This window comes from Cetorhinus maximus, chromosome 12 (assembly GCF_964194155.1).
Source record: "Cetorhinus maximus chromosome 12, sCetMax3.hap1.1, whole genome shotgun sequence".
NCBI lineage: Eukaryota > Metazoa > Chordata > Chondrichthyes > Lamniformes > Cetorhinidae > Cetorhinus > Cetorhinus maximus.
Window position 1 is genome coordinate 54,777,998 of NC_135890.1, and position 19,772 is coordinate 54,797,769.

Consider the following 19,772-nt stretch of genomic DNA (forward strand, 5'->3'; position numbering starts at 1 on the left):
CAGTAAGATCACGGTTAATCTTTATCCTAATTCCATCCACCCACCACTGTCAGATTTAAAATTATTAATTGAGCTAGCATCTATTGCTTTTTATGGGAGAGGATTCCACACTTCTCCAGCCAGGTGTGAAGAGCTATTTCCTAACTTCACTTCAGAATGGTCTGTAGCTATACAGAGAGAAGGCAGGGATAGAATGAAGCAAATTTAAGGAGTAAGGCTGGGGGAATGATGAAATGGATGTAGATGAGAGTTTTATCGGGTTAGATACAGTCAATGTAGGGAGAGTAGGTAAGTGTATGGCAGAACAGGTATTGTTTTCTGTAAATTCACTCCAATCTCCCCTCATGTCCTCTCCAAGCTCATCTTCTCCGTGAGACCCACCTCTTGCTCTCTCAACTCTAATCTCACCAAATTGCTAACTACCCAACTTCTGTTCCTGGCTCCCATGTTAGCTGATATTGTTAAAGGTCCTCTCTCCTCAGGTACTGTCCTCCTCCCCTTCTAATCTGTCATTATCAGCCCCTCTTCAAAAAATGCCCCACACTTTACCCCTCTGTCCTTGCAAATTACTACCCCATTGTCAACCTTCCCTTCCTCTACAAGGTCCTAAAATGTTTGTCACTTCCCAAATCCAAGCACACTTTCCCCCAACTGCATGTCTGAATCCCTCCAATCAGGTTCCCACTGTGCTACTGTACTAAAACAACTCTTATCAAAGTCACAAATGACATCCTACATGACAAAAGTAAATTTTCCCTCCTTATTTTTCTCAAACTGTCTGCAGCCCTTGACATGGTTGACCACACTATTCTCTGCCAGTGCCTCTCTGTTATCCAGCTGGGTTGCACTGGATTCACCTGGTTCCATTGTTATCTATTCAGCCGTAGCTAGAGAATCACCAACAATGGCTTCTCTCACTGCTCCTGTAAATGCGTTGGAAGCAGTTCAGAGAAGGTTTACTGGACTAATAGCAGGTATGGGCGGGTTGTCTTATGAGGAAAGGCTGGACAGGCTAGGCTTGTATCCACTGGAATTTAGAAGAGTAAGGGGCGACTTAACTGAAACCTTTAAGATTCTGAGGGGTCTTGACAGGGTGGATGTGGAGAGGATGTTTCCTCTTGTGGGAGAATCTAGAACTAGGAGTCACTATTTAAAAATAAGGGGTTGCTTGTTTAAGACAGAGATGAGGAGAATTTTTTTCTCTCAGAGGGCTGTGAGCCTTTGGAACTCTTCCTCAAAAGGTGGTGGAAGCAGAGTCTTTGAATATTTTTAAGGCAGAGCTAGATAGATTCATGATTAACAAGGGCTAAAAGGCTACTGGGGGTAGGCAGGAGTGTGGGGTTGAGGTTACATTCAGATCAGCCACAATCTTATTGAATGGCAGAGCAGGCTCGAGGGGCTGAGTGGCCTACTCCTGCTCCTAATTCATATGTTCACATGTTACCCCTGGTGTCTCCCAAGGATCTATCCTTGGCCCCCTTCTATTTCCCATCTGCATGCTCCTCTCAGCAACATCAAAATCACAATGACAGCTTCCATAGCTTTGCCGGCGACACCCAACTGTCTCTTGGCACCATCTAGGAACATAGAAGCAGGAGTAGGCTATTCGGCCCATTGAGCCTGCTCTGCTGTTCAAACAGATCATGGCTGATCATCTACGTCCACGCTGGTTTCCTCCACTATCCCCATATCCCTTTATGTCATTAGTATCCAGAAATTGATTGATTTCAGTATTGAACTTACTCAATGATTGAACTTCCACAGCCCTCTGGGGTAGAGGATTCCAAAGATTTACCACCCACTGAGTGAAGGAATTCCTCCTCATCTCAGTCTTAAATGGCCTACCCCTTATTCTGATTGTGTCTCCTGGTTCTAGACTCAATAGCCAGGGTAAACATCCTTTCTACATCTACCCTGTCATGCCCTGTTAAGAATTTCATAAGTTTATTGATCTCAATCCCTCCACTTTCTCTGATTTGTCACACTGCTTGTCTGGCACCCAGTTCTTGATGAGCAGAAATTTCCTTTAAGTAAATATTGGGAAGGCAGAAACCATTATCCTCAGTCACTGCCAGATAATAATTTCCTTAGCCACTGACTCCATCCCTCTCCCTGGTCACTGACTGAGGCTGAACTACACACTTTGCAACCTTGGTCTTTTGACCTCAAGGTGAGCTGCTGACCACATATCTGCACCTTCACCAAGAGTGCCTATTTCCATCTCTGTAACATTGCTCACCCCTGCTCCTGCCTCAACTTATCTGCTTCTGAAGCTCTAATCCTGTGCCTTTGTTAGGTTTGACTATTTTAATGCAATTCTGGCTGGCCTTTCTTCTTCCACCCTCAATAAACGTGAACTCATTCAAAACTCTGCCACCCATAACCTAACTCACAAGTACTGTCCAGCCATCACCTCTGTGCTCACTGACCTACTGGTAAACTCTCATCCTTGTCTTCGAATCCCTCCATGGCCTCTCCTCTCCCTGTCTCTGTAAACCTCCTTGAGTTCCGATATCCCTATGCTTCTCCAATCCTGGCCTCTTGAATATCCCCGGATTTCAATGCTTCACCATTAAAGTCTGTACCTTCAGCTGCCTGGCCCCCTACTCCTTGAAATCCCCTCTCTGAACCCCTCCACATCTCTGCTCCTCCTTTAAGATGCTCCTTAAAACCTACCTCTTCGATCACGGTTGTGGGCTCCTTACATGGTTTGGTGGTTGATAACACTCCTGAGAAGCACCTTGGGACTTTTTAAACCACGCTGAAAATGCTATATAAATGCAAGCTGTTGTTGTAAGGAGAGCAAGCAGAGGTTATGTTGAAGTAGATGTTGGGGAGATGGATGGCAGGGATGTAGGGAATCCAGATTGGGAGGTTTGGGAGAGGAGAACAGGCAATATTGTGAGGGACCAGATGGAAGTAAAAGATCAAGGAGGGCTGTGATGAACCAGCCAGGGTTATTGTGAAGCAAACATTGGTGATATCAACACAGAGGAATAAAACAGCTCAAAAAACATTGTGATGGAGCAAATTGGATAGAGGCAAGAAAATGGAGAAGAATCAGGCTAGAGTAGTGGAAATGAAGATTAGACAACATTGTGCTCAAGTGGGTTGGAGAAGAGCCCACGTGTGGCAATGAATTGAGGGAAAATTAATCAGGGTTCTGATAATGGAGTAGAAGAGGAAGAGAATGAGCAGAGAATGGGAGGTGAAGGCAGTATAAATTCATGGACACTGAAATGATGTTCAGTTGGGGAAATATCTCGTCAGGAAAGCAATACCTTACTGTTAATCATAATTGGATCAAAAACAGCATAGAATTAAAGATGTGTAATGAGCAATGCTATAGTAAACAGTGCATATTATCCTGTTGCTGAATTAGTCCGGCTATGCACACAAACTCACTTTGTACTAGATTTTGTATTCGGACAAGTTAACAGTTACACTGAAGCTGGATGTCAGTTCTCAGTTGATTTTAATCCTGCCTTAACCTCTACATTAATTATTCAAATGTGGGGTGTGGGGGAATGAGACATAAACCGTAGACTCCACCTGTCCTCTTAAAAAGGACCCCATGGCACTATTTTAAAAAGAGCAGGGGAGTTCTCCCTGTTTCCTGCCAATATGTCACTCAATCAACATTTTTGCAACAGATGATCTGGTCATTTATCTCATTTTGAATGTGGGATCTTGCTGTGTGCAAATTGGTCACTGCCTTTCACTTCAAATTTACTTCATTGGCTGGGAAAGACTTGGCAGCATCCTGAGGTCATGAAAGGCGTTGTACAAACCCATGGCCTTTCACTTTTTTAAAAAAAAATGTGTTGCTGACTTCACTGGAGAAACATAGCAGATGAAATGTAATACATTTCAATTCATCCTTTCACTTCGGGATCCTTTTCAGAAAAAGAAAATTCACAAATGCTTTGACAGATCCAAAGATAAAGCATGATCGATAATCCCTTTAAACTGCAGGTCTGTGCGGCTATGAAGGTACCACGCTGGCCACTCACAAGCTGCCCACTTTGAAATGTCGCACATCCGCGCAAAAAATATTTAAAGGTTCTGCGCACTGAAATAAACAGGCCACGCAGAACAAAGAAAATTTAGAGGGCTCATTGAGCACGAGGTTCTTTTTATTAGTGTCTGGAACTGCTAAAGGCTATAGGGGGTAAGACAGAAACAGATGCCGTTAACACATGTCTGTTTTTTCAGAGTACAAGTACTCTTGCTTTTATTGTGGCATGAATGATAACATAAACAAAAAACATGAAAATATACAACTTATATTACACTATGTGTTATGAACAAAATATAAATCTATAATTCTATGTTATATTTACATATCTTTCTTTAAATTTCAAGTGAGATGGTAGATTCAGTTTACTTTGTTTTAAGCTCCACTCGATTTGATTGTCTTCCTGAACACAATCTGTGTCTAATAATTTTTAAAGCCAATGATGGCCAATAAATACATTTTTTTTTTAAAAAACAGTACAGCATCAGTAGAACTGAGTAGTCTGAGATCAGGAATTATAGAATGCAAAATGCCAGCAAAACGAGAGTTCCAAACGAAAAACAAAAAAGGATAAAATTAAAAATAGCAAAAAAAAACAAAACTCCGACACAGTTTCCATTGTTGGCATATAGATCACAAACGGCTCACAGCCATGAAATCATGGTGAAACCTTCCTGGAGCTAAAACAAAGTACTCTTGTAGTCTAGAGTCACATAAATAAACAGAGCGCCGAAAAAAAATGGTGGAAAAGGCCCAGCCAATGTGAGACTAAAGCCCCACACAAGTCAGAAATTTGTTCACACAGTTGAGAGAAAGAAAACAAAAAACTGGTTTCACATTTTACATAAAGTGATATAAAACACTTGGTTCTTTTTTTTAAATCGGCAATTTTTTTGTCTTTTTCATTACAGAGTGCTTTAGCGAATCAGCTCTAAATGACCATGACAATTAAATAGAAATGAGATTAAGAGAATGGTCTCATTTCAGTCCCAACAAACAGTCCAATTATTTTCACGCCTGCTGATTAAACATCATAACATGACATCACTAGGACTTAAAGAACAAAAAAGAAAGAACTTTATATCTAAATTACCAGGCTTAAATATCTACAGCTACAGAATGCTGCATTGCCAATCAATTAGATAGAACTGAGGAAATAAATTATACATAACTTACTAACTGGGGAATAGCTGACCATCATTGTACACTATTAAGAAGAGGCAGTTAAAATTGAAAAATACAGTCAAAAAATACAAATTAAACACTGACATGCAGTATATGATCAGCTAGTCCGCCTTTAACAACAAAGCCATTTTATTTTCATTTTATCCAAAATCGCATTATTTGGGTGAGGAGGAAGAAAATTTCTAACTCCCAAAATCCATTGGAGGTATGGTATCCATTTCACAAACTGCACAAACGCCAAAATCAGCGCCGTTTTTGGCAAGCGGCAAACTCTGGCGGGAATAAGCCTCGCTTCCGGGTTTGGATGTTTGTTTGTTTTCCCCAACGCCCTTTTTTTTTAAGTGCTTCGAACACAGACAACAAAGACTTTGAGAATTAAAGAAAGCGACCGCCTCAGCGAGGCTGCTGGGAAAGGACGGCGGGGGAGAAATGGCGGCTTGGCGGCGGAGGGAGTCGGAGTGGACTTTGAGGACCTGGAATTTCATTCCCCCACGCTGCTTTGCTATCACTGTCTCCGACACCTTATAAAGTACCGTAACACCCGCACCCACACACACGCACACACATATAGAATCCACGTAATATAAAGTTTCACACATCTTCAGTTATTCCCCCTTTCACCTGAGAACTGCACCTACAGTTTTCCTACAGCTGCTGGTATGGAAAGGTGTCAGGGATTGTCTAAGACCCAACAATATCCCTAGCTTTAGTCTGTAGGAAAGAGCATGAACTAATTCCAACAATTACACATTTTGGCACTTGCTAAGAGTTGCATTTTGAAATGGTGTGCAACAAACAACAAAAAAAAACAAAAGTACTCTATGAGGGTGCAACAGCGTGTTGATATTCAAGAAAATAGATTCCTTTGAAACAAAGGTAACTTGAGAGCGAAAAAAAACTTTTTTTTCCTTAATCCATCCAAAAACACAAACAAAACAAAAAACACCTTTTATTGTGGCACAAAAATAAACAACAAAACACATTCACAAGCCACTTGTTGGCACTTTGTACCTGAGTGAGAATTTATAGAATCTTGTAGAATGACAGTCTAGACAAAGCTCAGGAGGGTAAGACTTCAGTGCTCGGGGATAGCAGCTGATTTTACTGGCATTGTTTTACCCATAGCTTATCATTTTTTCCCATGCCTGTACCATAGGCCGAGGTCTAGTAGCCAGTAGAGTTCTGACTATGTCCTGTTTATTAAGACTAAATAGTTTTAAGTAACAGTCAGTGTATCAGATAGTCAAAATGTGCTTGGCCCCTGGTAGGATGCACCAGACAGACTGATTTTAAATCGCCGGTGGAAGCTCCTGGCCCCTCCCCCGTCAGTCAGCTTGCACTGCCACCTGATTTTCGTCATCGCTGCCATAGTCTGCATCTGGGTCCTCCTCGTCCTCGTCCTCATACTCATCGTACATCCCTCCGTTCATGTCATTGATCCTCAGCTCGTCCTTCACCTGGGCCTCCCCCGATTTGAGGCTGTAAGTGCTCTGGATGACAGGCATGCTGGGCTCCGGGCTGCTGGACATGCTCGAGTGCTCAGAGGGGATCCGAGGTGACGGCATTCCTGCCATAGCAATGGCACCAGGATACACCACTCCAGCCGTGGTAATGGGGATCTGACCTTGCTGCCTGTCGACACAAAGACAAATGTCTGTTAATATTGGCATGGGTCCTTGTTGGCGAGGTTAGCTATGTTTGCACTCCCTTCCTGTCCTGGCAAACTTCATTTTCTGTTGCCATACTTTGTCACACATTTAAGTTGATGGTTTCCATTATACATCCCTATTTTCTTAAATGTATTCTTTCGTGAGTTGTGGATGTTACTAGCAAGGCCAGCATCTATTGCCCATCCCTAATTCCTCTTGAACTGTGTGACTTGTGAGGCCATTTCAGAGGGAAGTTAAGGTGAAGTCACATTTAGGCCAGACCAGGTAAGGACAGCAGATTTCCTTCCCCAATGGACTGAGTGAACCAGATGGGTTTTTACAACAATCGACAATGGTTTTGTGGTCACCATTACGGAGACTAGCTTTTAATCCCAGATTTATTAATTGAATTTAAATTCCATGGGCTGCTGTGGTGGAATTTGAACCCCTGGCCCCTGAGCATGAGCCCATGCTTCTGGATTACTAGTCCAGTGACGTTACCACAATGCTACCAACTTCCCACATATATGTATTGGGAACTCCTTATGTAAATTCTTCACACTGTAATTACACCCTCCCACCCATGGAGGTGCTGCAGAGCCTCTGTTTCAGGAGGCCATTCAATCTATTGTACCTGTATTGGGCCTTTGAAAGAGCCAGACTTTGCCCATTGCCCAGACTGGTTCCCCATGGCCCTGCAAATGTCTCCTTTTCAAGGACGTAATTCCCTTTTCAAACTTCGTTGTGAATCTGTTTCCACCGCCCTCTAAGTTTGTAGATTCAAGAGCGTAACAACACACTATGATTCATATTCAAGACAGAAAATTGGAAAACCTCAATATGGTGGTGAGGAAATCTGTCAGAATCCACTGGAGAACTTGGTGCTGTCACCAAATAAATAATAAATTGGCCCAAACCATCCCTTTTCCCCACTAGGAGATTCTGACAAAAGTCAACTATTTATAACGCAAACTAACATTTCCCCTCTATCAGTGTTCACATCCCAGCAGTGGGGAAGTATGTTGAAGTATGCATCTCCATTATACAAATTATATAAGGTCAGTGTTTCGTTGATGTATAACATTGTCAAATAAACAGCCTGAAAGGCAGATGGGCCTCAGTTAATTGTGGTATATTGGCAGCATTGCAGTTCCATCAGCCAGAAGTGTCCTTGCGATGAGTCACTGCAAGAACTGTCACAGCCCTTGTCTTTCATGGTGCAAAGCTACTTCTAACAGGAATGGCTTTTCACTACCTAGAAAGACAAGGCATCAATTGCATGGAAACTCAATCATCTCCAAGTTCCCCTTCAAGTCATGCAACATGCCAACTCGGAGATATAATCGCTGTTCCTTCATGGTCATTGGGTCAAAATCCTGGACCTCCTGTCTTAACAACACTGTGGGAGTGCCTTCACTACATGGAGTGCAGCAGCTGCAGGAGGGGGCCCACTGTTATCTATGCCAGTGCAACTCAGGATGGGCAATAAATGCTGGCCTTTCTCTGTAAAATTGCTTTAAAAAATAGAAAGAATAAGAACAAGAATGGGTAAGGCAGCCTTCACTGCTAACTCATAACAAAATCACAAACCTGGGACATTTGAGCCTGTTCTACAGATGGCCAATGGAAAGAATTCTCCCCTCAGATTGCCACAGTGTAACTGAAAGCTATGATTTTTTTTTTCATTTTTTTGCTTTTAAAATTTAAAAAGAGGGGAAGGGAATTTTCCCAATGATTTAGTATGAAGACCACTGCCCAACATGGTAATGAGTGATACAATAAGGAAAGGCTCCAAGTTCAAACTCAGGTCTGTGCTGCTTGGCATTATCCCAGGATGATTCCAAAGGATAGAATTTCTGCAGGGGTTCTCTCAATCTGCCAGCTTCATCACAGTAATAACGGGATTTAAAGGGTTAAATTATGAGGAGAGCCTGGTTTGTATTCCATTAGTTTGAGGTTGAGGGGCGTTCTAATTGAGGTGTTCAAATTGATGAATGGATTTAAGAGGATAGATTCAGAGAACCGATTTCCTCCGGCTTGGGGAGAACAAGGAAAAGGGGATATAATCTTAAAAGTAGAACCAGGCCATTTAGGAGTGAAATCTTTTCACATCAAAGGTCATATAAACCTGGAACCCTCTCCCCCAAAAGGCTGTGGATACTGGGGGCAATTGGAGCTTTCAAGACTTTGATTGATAGACTTTTATTAGGAAAGATTATCAAGGTGACATGGAATGAAGGCAGGTAAATGGGGTTGAGCTACAGTCAACCATGATCTACTTGAATAGTGGAACAGGCTCGAGGGGGTGAATGGCCTCCTCCTTTCCTATGATCTCATAAAGTAATGCTCTAATCCCAGGAAAAAGATGTAAACGAACGATTGCACACTCTCTGCGTGGCTTCCACCAATCTTCTGTTAAGGTTGCAGCAGGACATCAGGAGACACCCTGGTGGAACATCCACCCCTTGCCTTCAAGTAAAAACAAGGGGAGAAAATAATTGAGCAGGGAGTGTACAAGGAGGATAGTAAGAGTGACCTTTTCATTTCATCAATCCTCCTTTAGAGAAGCATTTGTTCCCTGCTTGGTGGCTCTTCTACCCTTCCCCTAACCTTTAACAGTATAGGGGTTGACAACACAATCAAGTGGGGAATCCTGGTTGGACCCATACACTAGTGCCCAGACCTGGTTAACTGACATGCTGCCTCATTGCCCCCATTTGCAGAGCTCGAGCATCTGCTTGGAGAAAGCTTTGCGGGCCGGTATAAAATCGACGAGTGACAACTGAAGTGTGACTTCTCTTACCCAACAGTAAAAAACTGTCGCATTTCTTGACGTCTGTTGCGCATCAATGCTTTGTATTCCCCGATCCTCAGCTTCTTGCCATCCACAACACAAGTACGCTTTGGCCGTGGCTTGTACTTGTAATCCGGATACCTCTCTAGGTGCTGCTTGCTGAGTCTGGCTTGTTCCTCATAGTACGGCTGCTTCTCCAGGTTTGTCATGGCCTTCCAACGAGAGCCTGTGGTACCACAAGAGATTGGACCAGGTGAATCACAGCAAAGACTTGTGGCGTCATGTGGTTGGGAAGACGGACACAAGGAAAGGCCTGGTTTCCATAAACCATGAGTGTCAACTTTTCCTAATGTGTTATGTACACAACAGTCTAACCAGTTTCTGACAATCTTCAGCTGCAGATCAAACAGGACTACGTTGTTCAAAGGGTGTAGCAATTACACAAATACAATGGTCTCAAATATTTTGCAATACGCTGAGCCACTTACCTCTGAATCGGAAGGTGATGGGACTTGAGCCTATAGTATCAGCTGACTTTTCAGTGCAGCATAGAAGGCACTTTGCATTGTCCCAGATGCTTTTTTTTTAGATGAGAAGTAATACCAAGGTGGGTTCCATGATCCTAAGGCATGCAGTCAAGGGTCAGAGAGCATTCCAGGCCAACATTCATACCTCACTCAACAGCACTCAAAATACTTGTCTCATTGCTGTTTGTGGAACCAAGCCTGCTGCCATACTAACAACAGGAGGAATGGGAGCAATTGCATCAGGATCACAACATCCCACCCTGACCATCTACCTCGGTGCCAGAAATGGTTCACTCAGGTCTCTGCCACCCAAATTCATGCTTCCAGGTGGATAGGAGATACCACTCCAGAATGTGGGTGAGGCCCAAGCCTTATTTTAATGCTTACCCACCTCCCTCACAGCATTCCATATGCTATATTCTTGCCACAGATTAAAATTGGGACTTATTTTACCAAACAGCTTGCATTTAAGCACACACAGGACTAGTGAAATCTTGGGAATATTAGGTGCAGACTCGCGAGTTTGATCGGCTTACACCTATTCCTTGTCTTCTCGTGTTCTGATGTTTTACCATAAACTGCATTCCCAGCCCAGAACGTCCTCCATGATTTTAACAGATGGGAAACTAACTGTGGGGACACAGGAAAATCCCAGAGTGCAAGTTCCTAAAATGGTCTCTATGTATTTTTACTTAAAAAGAGGAAACTTCATCACCGCGACCCATTTAAAAAAAAAATCAACCCTCAAGAGTCAGGACTGACTTCTAAACATGATTTTTGGGTTGCAGCCCATTTCTGTTGTTCTTTTTATATTAATATGAAAACATTGTTTTTTTGTACCATGGTTATCGAGCCGGAACCTGTGTAGGAGTTGAATTAATATTACTGGAGAATGGGGCTGGGGGATTGTCCAGTTGGCAGCTGTTGGGTTATTTGAATAGTAAACATGCATATTAATTATGCAGAGTTGCTACCCAACAATTACAAAGCCATTTATTGGTCACATTAACACTCCTATTAAGAGTAAGTTATGCTATCCAATGCTGTAATAATGCAAGTTAACAACTTATAGACAAAAAATGAACTACATGACCTTTGTTAACTAATGTGGTTGAAGCAAAATGGTCCACTGAATACCACCAAGAAAGACTTGCAATCCGGCGGCAGGTCTGCAGAGCCAAGCTGGAAGTGGGCCTTAAAGGGGAGCAGGGTCACAGTTTGGGGGGCAAGATGGGGATGGAGGGGGGTGAACAGATCAATCCTGGGTTGGGGTCCATGAGGATGATATTTGTGTGGTCAGGGCACGCATCATCGTGACCCCGTACACAAAAAAATCAATGGTAAAGTGGTAAAAGTAAAATACTGTAGATGCTGGAAACCTGAAACAAAACAGAAAATTTTGGAAAAACTTAGCAGGTCTAGCAGCATCTGTGGAGAGAGAAACAGAGTCAATGGGCAGAATTTTATGACAGCGGGATTTTACGTTCCCGCTGTTGTCAATGGCATTTATAACGGCCCGCCGCATTTTACGGTCCCGTCCCCGCCGAAACAGGGCCGTAAAATTCTGCCCAATGTTTCAAGTCCATATGCTCCTTCTTCAGAGCTGAAGAGAAGTGGAAATGTGATGAAATTTATACTGTTTAAGTGGGGTGGAGCAGGTGAAGCTGGATAGAAGGCCAGCGATAGGTGGACAAAGGAGGGACTGACAAAGCTGTCATGAACTAAAGGACAAAGGGAGTGGTAAGGGCTAAAAAAGGTGCTGATAGTGGCAAAGGTAAGAAAGCAGAATGTGATAAAAGCAGAACAAGCACGTGTACCAGCAACGATAAAGTGGATTTGAAACACCTGTGGAGAGGCTTGTGGAGGTGCCTTTAAGGGCTGTTGATCCAGCTGCTTAGTTCCACTGCCTAGTATACATCCCCACCCAATGAAAGACCAAAATTGTATTGTGGTCCTTAACACAGAGAGGTAATTTAAATATTGTATTGAATATCTCGCCCACTTAAGGTAGAAAGCACAGGGTAGACTGACATAAACTGATAACCTGCTGGTCCTTTGCAAAACCCAGATGGTGATTTCCATTCCATTGAAATTCAATGGAATGAAATTTGGGTGCGCTCTATAAAGGCCACGTGTGGTGGATCCTGGATTTCGCAGTGTGCTAGTCACCCAGCTGACCAAATTGATGTCCACCAAAATCTTCAGGCCTACAAGTTATCTTTTGACATTGCACAACAACTAATATGTATATAGTGCCTTTAATGTAACGTAATGACCCAAGGCACTTCACAGGAGCATTATAAAACAAAGTATGACACTGAGCCACATTAGGAGATATTAGGTCAGATGACCAAAAGCTTGGTCAAAGGGGTAGGTTTTAAGAAGTATCTTGAAGGAGGAAAGGGAGGTCGAGAGGCAGAAAGGTGTAGGGAGTGAATTCTGGAGCTTGGGGCCTAGACAATTGGAGGCACGGCCACCAATGGTGGAGCAATTATGTTAGGGAAAGCACAAAAGGCCAGAATTAGAAGAGCGCAGATATCTAGAAAGATTGTGGAGTTGGAGGAAAATACAGAGATGGGAGGGTGGGGGAGGGGGTCGAGGGAATGGAGGGATTTGAAAACAAGGATGAGAATTTTAAAATCAAAACAGTGCTTGACCAGGAACTAACGTAGGTCAGCAAGCACAGGGGTGATACGGGAGTAGGAGTTGGTGTGAATTAAGACAAGGACAAGGAGTTTTGGATGGCCTCAAGTTTTTGGAGAGTAGAATGTGGCACACCAGCCAGAGTGCAGTGGAACAGCCAAGTCTAGAGGAAAGAAAGGCATGAATGAAGGTTTCAGAAACAGTTGAGCTGAGGCAGAGGCAAAGTTGGGCGATATTACAGAGCTGGAAATAGGCAGCTTTAGAGATGGAAGGTTGGAAGCTCCTCTAATGATCAAATGTGACACCAAGGTTATGAACAGACTGGCTTAATCCCAGATTGTTGCCAGGGAGAGGAATGGAGTCAGTAACTAGGGAACAGAATTTGGACTGGGGACTGAAAACAATGGCTTCAGTCTTCCCAATATTTAATTGGAGGAAATTTCTGCTCACCCAGTACTGGATGTCAGATAGGCCGTCTGATAATTTAGCAAGTGGAGGAGTCAAAACAGGGTGGTGAGGTAGAGCTCGGTGTTGTCAGGGTACATGTGAAAACTTCAGATGATGTACCCAAGGGGTACGTAGATGAGAAATAGGTGGGGGCCAAGGATAGATCCCTGAAGGATATCAGAGGTACCAGCGAGGGAGCAGGAACAGAAGCCATTGCAAGTGATTCTTTGATTCATTATAAATGACATTACTTCATATGCTGTCCAAATTAGCCAAGGGCAAGCATCAGGAGCTAGCGTGACATGGATGTATGGGGATGTGAAACCATGTGTGTGGCTCTTGTTGTCCTGTATTGCCTAGATTGTATTCCGGAATTTTTTGCAATTAACTGTAATGTTGAAATCAGCTTCCCAAAAAATTGCAGCAATGAAGACAGAAGGGATGACAAAGAGGAAAAGTGTCATATCCAACATATGGCTGGCATGATCCAACAGGAATGGAAGCCTGGAAGCAGTGATCTTGATTTTGCAAGCCCTTGGGCAGGGTTACTCGCAAAGGGAGAAGAAGATTTTTTTAATTGTCCTGGTACAAAAAATATACAAGAACCACTAAATTTAGGAGCTGCCCATCAATCTCTCTGCACATTTAAAGACACCTAACTGCTTTAGGCATTTACCACGGATGCCTTTAAAGCTCTCAGACCAACCTGGCGTTGCATGTGTTGCTAGCGCCACAAGACGCTGACCCTCTAAATAGGAGCTTTGCACCCCATTTTCCACTCAAAAAACTATTGTAATGAGGTCCAATTACACCTTGCATACCACCACCCCTCCCCCAAACCCGCCCCCCCCCCCGCAATCCAGGTTTTCTTTTAATTTCGCCCAGTGAACAAGAGGTACATAAACCACAAGGGTCAGGAATTTTCCCTCAGTCCACCCCTTATCACATATTTCAATTGGCAGCAGCAAGCAGGCAGTGTCCTGAGTGCGCAGGGCACCAGACCTGCTTTCGGCACAGTGCTGGATCAGCTCTCAGCAGCTGCGTGGTGACATCCTTGCATCACACTATGCAACTTGGCTGTGCACCGTTAACAGAGCAGCCTGCCACATTAAACTGTTGATTGCACTAGTGCACCACCTGCTCCCACCTCCACAGTGCATCTCAGGGGTGTCACCAGTCAGACTTCCTTCGAGTTCTCTCTTGGCTGCCCCAATGGAATTCTTGAGGCAGCTTCAAGTGGCTGACCTTCTGGAGATCTGTGCACTTACGCCTCCTTCCCCTAACGCCTTTCTTACTTTAACTTAAACTGCTTCTTCTACCAGATAGCCAGCATTAACCATTATCTTTTCACTGTGTAAAACTAGTAACATAAGTTAGCATTTGCTTTTCGAATGAAGACTTATGAAATATAAAGTCATTCTCACCACTGCCTATTTCCCACAATGTAAGGAAAGGACCCTTTCCTTTGCTCCTTTACTGGGTTGGAGTTCACTGCAGTAACCTCAGGATGTTCCAAAGTGCTTCACAACCAATTACATACTTCTGGAGTGTAGTCACTGCTGTTACGCACAAAACATGACAGAAAATTTGCACACAGCGAACACACAAACAGCAATATGATAATGACCAAATAATCTGTCTTTGCGATGTTGGTTGAGGGAGAAATTGGGACACTGGGAAGATAATTTAGCAATAGCACCCTGGTTCTTCAAAATAAAAACTGCAGAATCTCAAAATTGTTACAGCACAGGAGGTGGCCATTTGGTCCATCGTGCCTGCACCAGCTCTCCGAATGAGCAACTCACCTAGTGCCGTTCCCCCGCCTTCTCCCCGTAACCCTGCACATTCTTCCTTTTCAGATAACAATAGTGTCATGGGATCTGTTATGTCCACCTTAAAGAGTAGATAGGGTCTCAATTAGCATCTCAACAGGGAGATGGCACCTCCGACAATGTAGCACTCCCTCAGTGCTGCATTGAGGTATCTGCCTAGATTGGAGTGGAGCATGGACTTTCTGACTCAGAGGTGAGATTGCTACCAACTGAGACACAGCTGTAACACAACTAAAAATGTTTGCACTTTGGGGAGGCAGTGTCAGCATTGAACACTCCCAGATCATATGCATATCATAACAAGATTCTGACCAAAATACTTTCCCCTTTCCTCCAATAAGAAACATCAAGTCTAACTTCAAAATCCTGGGATATCTGACAAATGGAGCCCTCCAAAATTCCTTGCTCTTAAAAACAGCTGCCAAGATCATCTTCTACCCAACCCTGCTTATAAAGAGAGCCACCTGCCCATGGTACCTATCACACTTTGAGTGGTGATTCATCTCCTTCACACAGTCAGCTCAGTGACTCCTCCAAACCTTGACCATAAATATATAGTAATATAAATATATTTATTAAAGAGAATTATTAGTCACTTCTCTTTTTGCCAACATCCTTCTTAATTTTCTCATTCCATAATGAATACTTTCCTGGGGAATCGTCTGAGGATTAAAATCAAGAGGAGAGAAGCTTGGAACAATTGTGTCACATTCTTTTGGCACAGGAGACATTACACATGGACCACACGAGGCGTGCTGACTGTCAAGTGTCCAACATGACCGCAAGAATGGAGTGAGAGCCACACAAAAAATGCTCCTCAACCACTCCATAATACGTATCAGAGGCATAATGGGCATGAGGCAGCATTCGCTTCCCAGGATTTGTATGATGCCTGCGAGCAGCATTCAAGCCCCTCAATGAGATCACTGCCTATAAGGCCTCGTTCGATGAAGCCTACCTCTGTGAGCACACAGCTGCCCTCCTGCTACCATCCGAACTGCCAGAGCTACAACAGTGACCCTTTTGTTTGACTCTGCTCGTTTCCTATTACACACGCACAAAGAAAAGGGAAATGAACAAATGGACCAACGCTGAATTTTTTTCTTAAAAAAAGGACAGCTCATCAATCTAAAATATCAAGATTAACATTCACGCGATTACATTCAGAAGACATTCCCCTTTTTGTATCGAGTGAATTTAACTTCAGTTTTTTTGGAATTGTTTCTTAAGTTTTGCAACAAGATGGCTTTTTATGAATCTCCAATAAGGGCACATTCTACCTTTGTAATACCCTTTTCTAAACTGCTGTTGCTTCTAATCATTGTTTAATCAATTTTTGTTCTTCTCGTTTCTTTTATTAATTATCTTTCCCACTTTGGGTGTAAATGTCATATAGTTGTAACATGACAGTTGCATGAAAACAATAAAAACTTGCATTTATATAACCTCTTTAACATAGTAAAAGTCGCTCCCCAAGAGCATAATCAGACAAACTTTTGACACTGAGCCACATTAGGAGATGTTAGGACAAGTGACCAAGAGCTTGGTCAAACAGGTAATTTTTAAGGAGCATCTTAAAGGAGAAGGAGGAGGCATACAGTGTTGGAGAGGTTAAGGGAGGTAATTCCAGAGTTTAGGATTTGGACAGCTGAAGGCATGGCTGCCAATGGTGGAGTGAGGGAAGAGGCTCGAGTTGGAAGAACACAGGATTCTCAGAGGGTTGTAAGGCTGGAGGAGGTTACAGAGAGAGGGAGAGGGAAAGCATGCAGTAAGAAATCCAAACAGCAGAAGACGATATAGAAAGAATAAAATGATAAAACGCACAAATTGGCATCACTATTTGCTGCACTAGTAAAGGCCAATTTATAGATTGGCATCAGCTGTCAAAGCACCTGTCAGTCCGTGAGAAAAAGTTTATCTACCCAGTATCGAATTTCAACTCCTATGTAGTCCCGGGAATCTTTGTAATCTTCGCATACTAAGAGAAGCAGCAGAACATCAAATGTATTCCTTTGGTCAAGAACCATCACAGAGTAACATATTAAGACGAGATTTTGTTTGTATATTAAGGACTCCTTAGAAGCTTTTTAAAATGTCAGCTGAAACCTCGAGAGCCTGTGCAAAATGTCAGCCTAACACATGCACTGCTTTGCACAATAAACCCGTTTGCTACTCATTGTTCTATCCCTTTACTGCCGACATTAGTTGCTGTTTGTCGCAATATAATGTTGCTTTTGGAATACACTTAGCTGCCTCCTTGGGCCCACACAATTCACAACTATCTGATCTCAACTGCTAACCTTCTGAAAACAGATGATACCTTTTGACTATTGCTGATCCTATATATAGTGGTCTGCAGGGTATTCTATGCACTGTCCCAAACTGAAGCAATGTATTTGGAAATCTACACAAAGACTGAATGTACTGAGTGTAACAAGTCCTGGAGTTTTGAAGAATGAGGGTTGACCTTCTTGAAACTTACAGAATTCTTACAGGGCATGACAGGGATGTAGATAAGATGTTTCCCTTGGCAGGTGAGTCTAAAACCAGGGGACACAGTCTCAGAATAAGGGATAGGCCACTTAAGACTGAGAAGAGGAGAAAATTCTCACTCTGTAGGTGGGAAATCTTTGGAATTCTCTACCCCAGAGGGCTGTGGAAGCTCAATCATTGAATATGTTTAAGACAGAAATCAATAGATTTCTGGATATTAATGACATCTAGGGATACGGAGATAGTGCGGGAAAGTGGCGTATGGGGCATCTGTCAATGTTTTCCAATTGAGTGAGCTTGACCGCAGAGTAGCAAAGCCTCACACTGATTTGTTACTGTTATTGGCTGACTCACTGAACAGGCATGCAGCATTTCCTGTCAACAGCCCAGTGGGCGAGGTCAGCGGTCAGTTAAACTGTGACTGTTGCATGTCACAAAAAGCTCAAGGTTTGTGAAGAATTGATGGGAAGGTTTCCTGAGGCATTTGGAGGTGTTAAGTTATGACCTGTCAGTGTTTGAAAAAGAGTGCACCTGTTCTGTACCAGGCAGAGCCATGGATTTCCAGGTGCAGACTTTCCAGATTAAAGCTGGGCAATATCGGGACACTTTGGCTGCCTTCGAGGTAGGTATATGAGGTGGGTGTCATGATCCTGGAGGGCAGTGGCCCCAGCAGGGCCAATTTTGTCCCTGTTCCATCCATCCCTATGAAAACAATTCCAAACGCTGGGTCTTTTTGGTTCCATTGGTGGAGGAACTGGTCTGTAGTGTCATCTTGCAGTGTCATCAGTTGTACAGAGCCTTGGTGAGACCTCGTGGAGTTTTGTGTACAGTTTTGGTCCCCTTATCATAGAGAGAGTGCAAGAGAGGTTCACTGGATTAATCCCTGGGATGGTGGGATTGTCTTATGAGGAAAGATTGGGGAGACTGGGTCTGTATTCCCTGGAGTTTTGAAGAATGAGGGTTGACCTTCTTGAAACTTACAGAATTCTTACAGGGCATGACAGGGATGTAGATAAGATGTTTCCCCTGGCTGGTGAGTCTAAAACCAGGGGACACAGTCTCAGAATAAGGGGTAGGCCACTTAAGACTGAGATGAGGAGAAATTTCTTACTCTGTAGGTGGGAAATCTTTGGAATTCTCTGCCCCAGGGGGCTGTGGAAGCTCAATCATTGAGTATGTTCAAGACAGAAATCGATAGATTTCTGGATAATAATGACATCTAGGGATATGGAGACAGTGCGGGAAAGTGGTGTTGAAGTAAATTATCAGCCATGATCTAATCGAATGCCAGAGCAGGCTCAATGGGCTGAATGGCCTACCCTTGTTCTTATGTCCCTATGTCTGGCACAGATTCTGACCAGTTCCAACCTAAAATAGTAATCAGGGTCTTAGGGCATATCAGATGAGGCCTACTGCCTGAAACAGGTGAGATCTTTGGATGCCCAGTGGTAGGCCCCTTTCGAAATGGAGCCAGTCCCTCACTTTGACTACTATCTCTCCCGTCATCAACAGCAGAAATTAGTTAAAATCGATCGCAGTACCTCTCACTGTATATGACGTGACTTGAGCTGATCCTCTATACAGTGGTCTGCAGGATATTCTATGCGCTCTCCCAAACTGAAACAATGTATTTGGAAATCTACAGAAAGGCTGAATGCACCGAGTCTGAGACATTGGTCCATTGGACATTATCGGAGAGCCTGCAAAATTGCTCACAAACGCCATGTGGGAGATGCAGAAGTAGCGCGAAGCTTTACTTCTATTAAACAGATATCATACAGGTTGAAAGAAAGGCTTCCTGTTTTTCACACAACGCCAGCTCTGTGTCTAAATATATCTCCGAATATGAGAAAACAGTCTCCATGAGATCAAACAACACTTTGCTATTTGCTCAGAAGGAATAATACATCATCAGAAAGCCGCTACATTATTCAGTAATAATTCAACACCGATTTCTCAGCACTGGTAATGTGATAATACACTCCATTTCTTTCTTTTTCCTGTCTTGCTTACTTTTAAGTGAATATCAATGTAAGAAAAAACAAACTGTGTGATAATTTTATTCAGACTATAAATTAGACAATGAAAGATTCCTGCCGGAGATAAGTACCCAATAGGTCAAGTTCATTTTTGAGGGTCAGGTCGTCAGATGCCCCTCATTAGGCATCAGGCCCTGGTGTGTTT

The 19,772-nt window shown here is 43.1% G+C and overlaps 1 protein-coding gene across 11 annotated transcripts in view; it reads right to left on the bottom strand.

The window, feature by feature from the left end:
- Positions 1 to 4,208: 4,208 nt before the first annotated feature.
- sox5 (SRY-box transcription factor 5) overlaps positions 4,209 to 19,772 on the bottom strand; it is a 322,851-nt gene continuing 307,287 nt past the window's right edge. For all 11 annotated transcript variants that reach the window (XM_078553632.1, XM_078553638.1, XM_078553630.1 and 8 more), the window contains 2 exons: positions 9,656 to 9,872; positions 4,209 to 6,835 (listed from right to left, as the gene is read on the bottom strand). In XM_078553632.1, the coding sequence (XP_078409758.1) occupies positions 6,529 to 6,835; positions 9,656 to 9,872 (524 nt within the window). In that variant the 3' untranslated portion in view covers positions 4,209 to 6,528. The remainder of the gene's footprint in view (positions 6,836 to 9,655; positions 9,873 to 19,772) is intronic.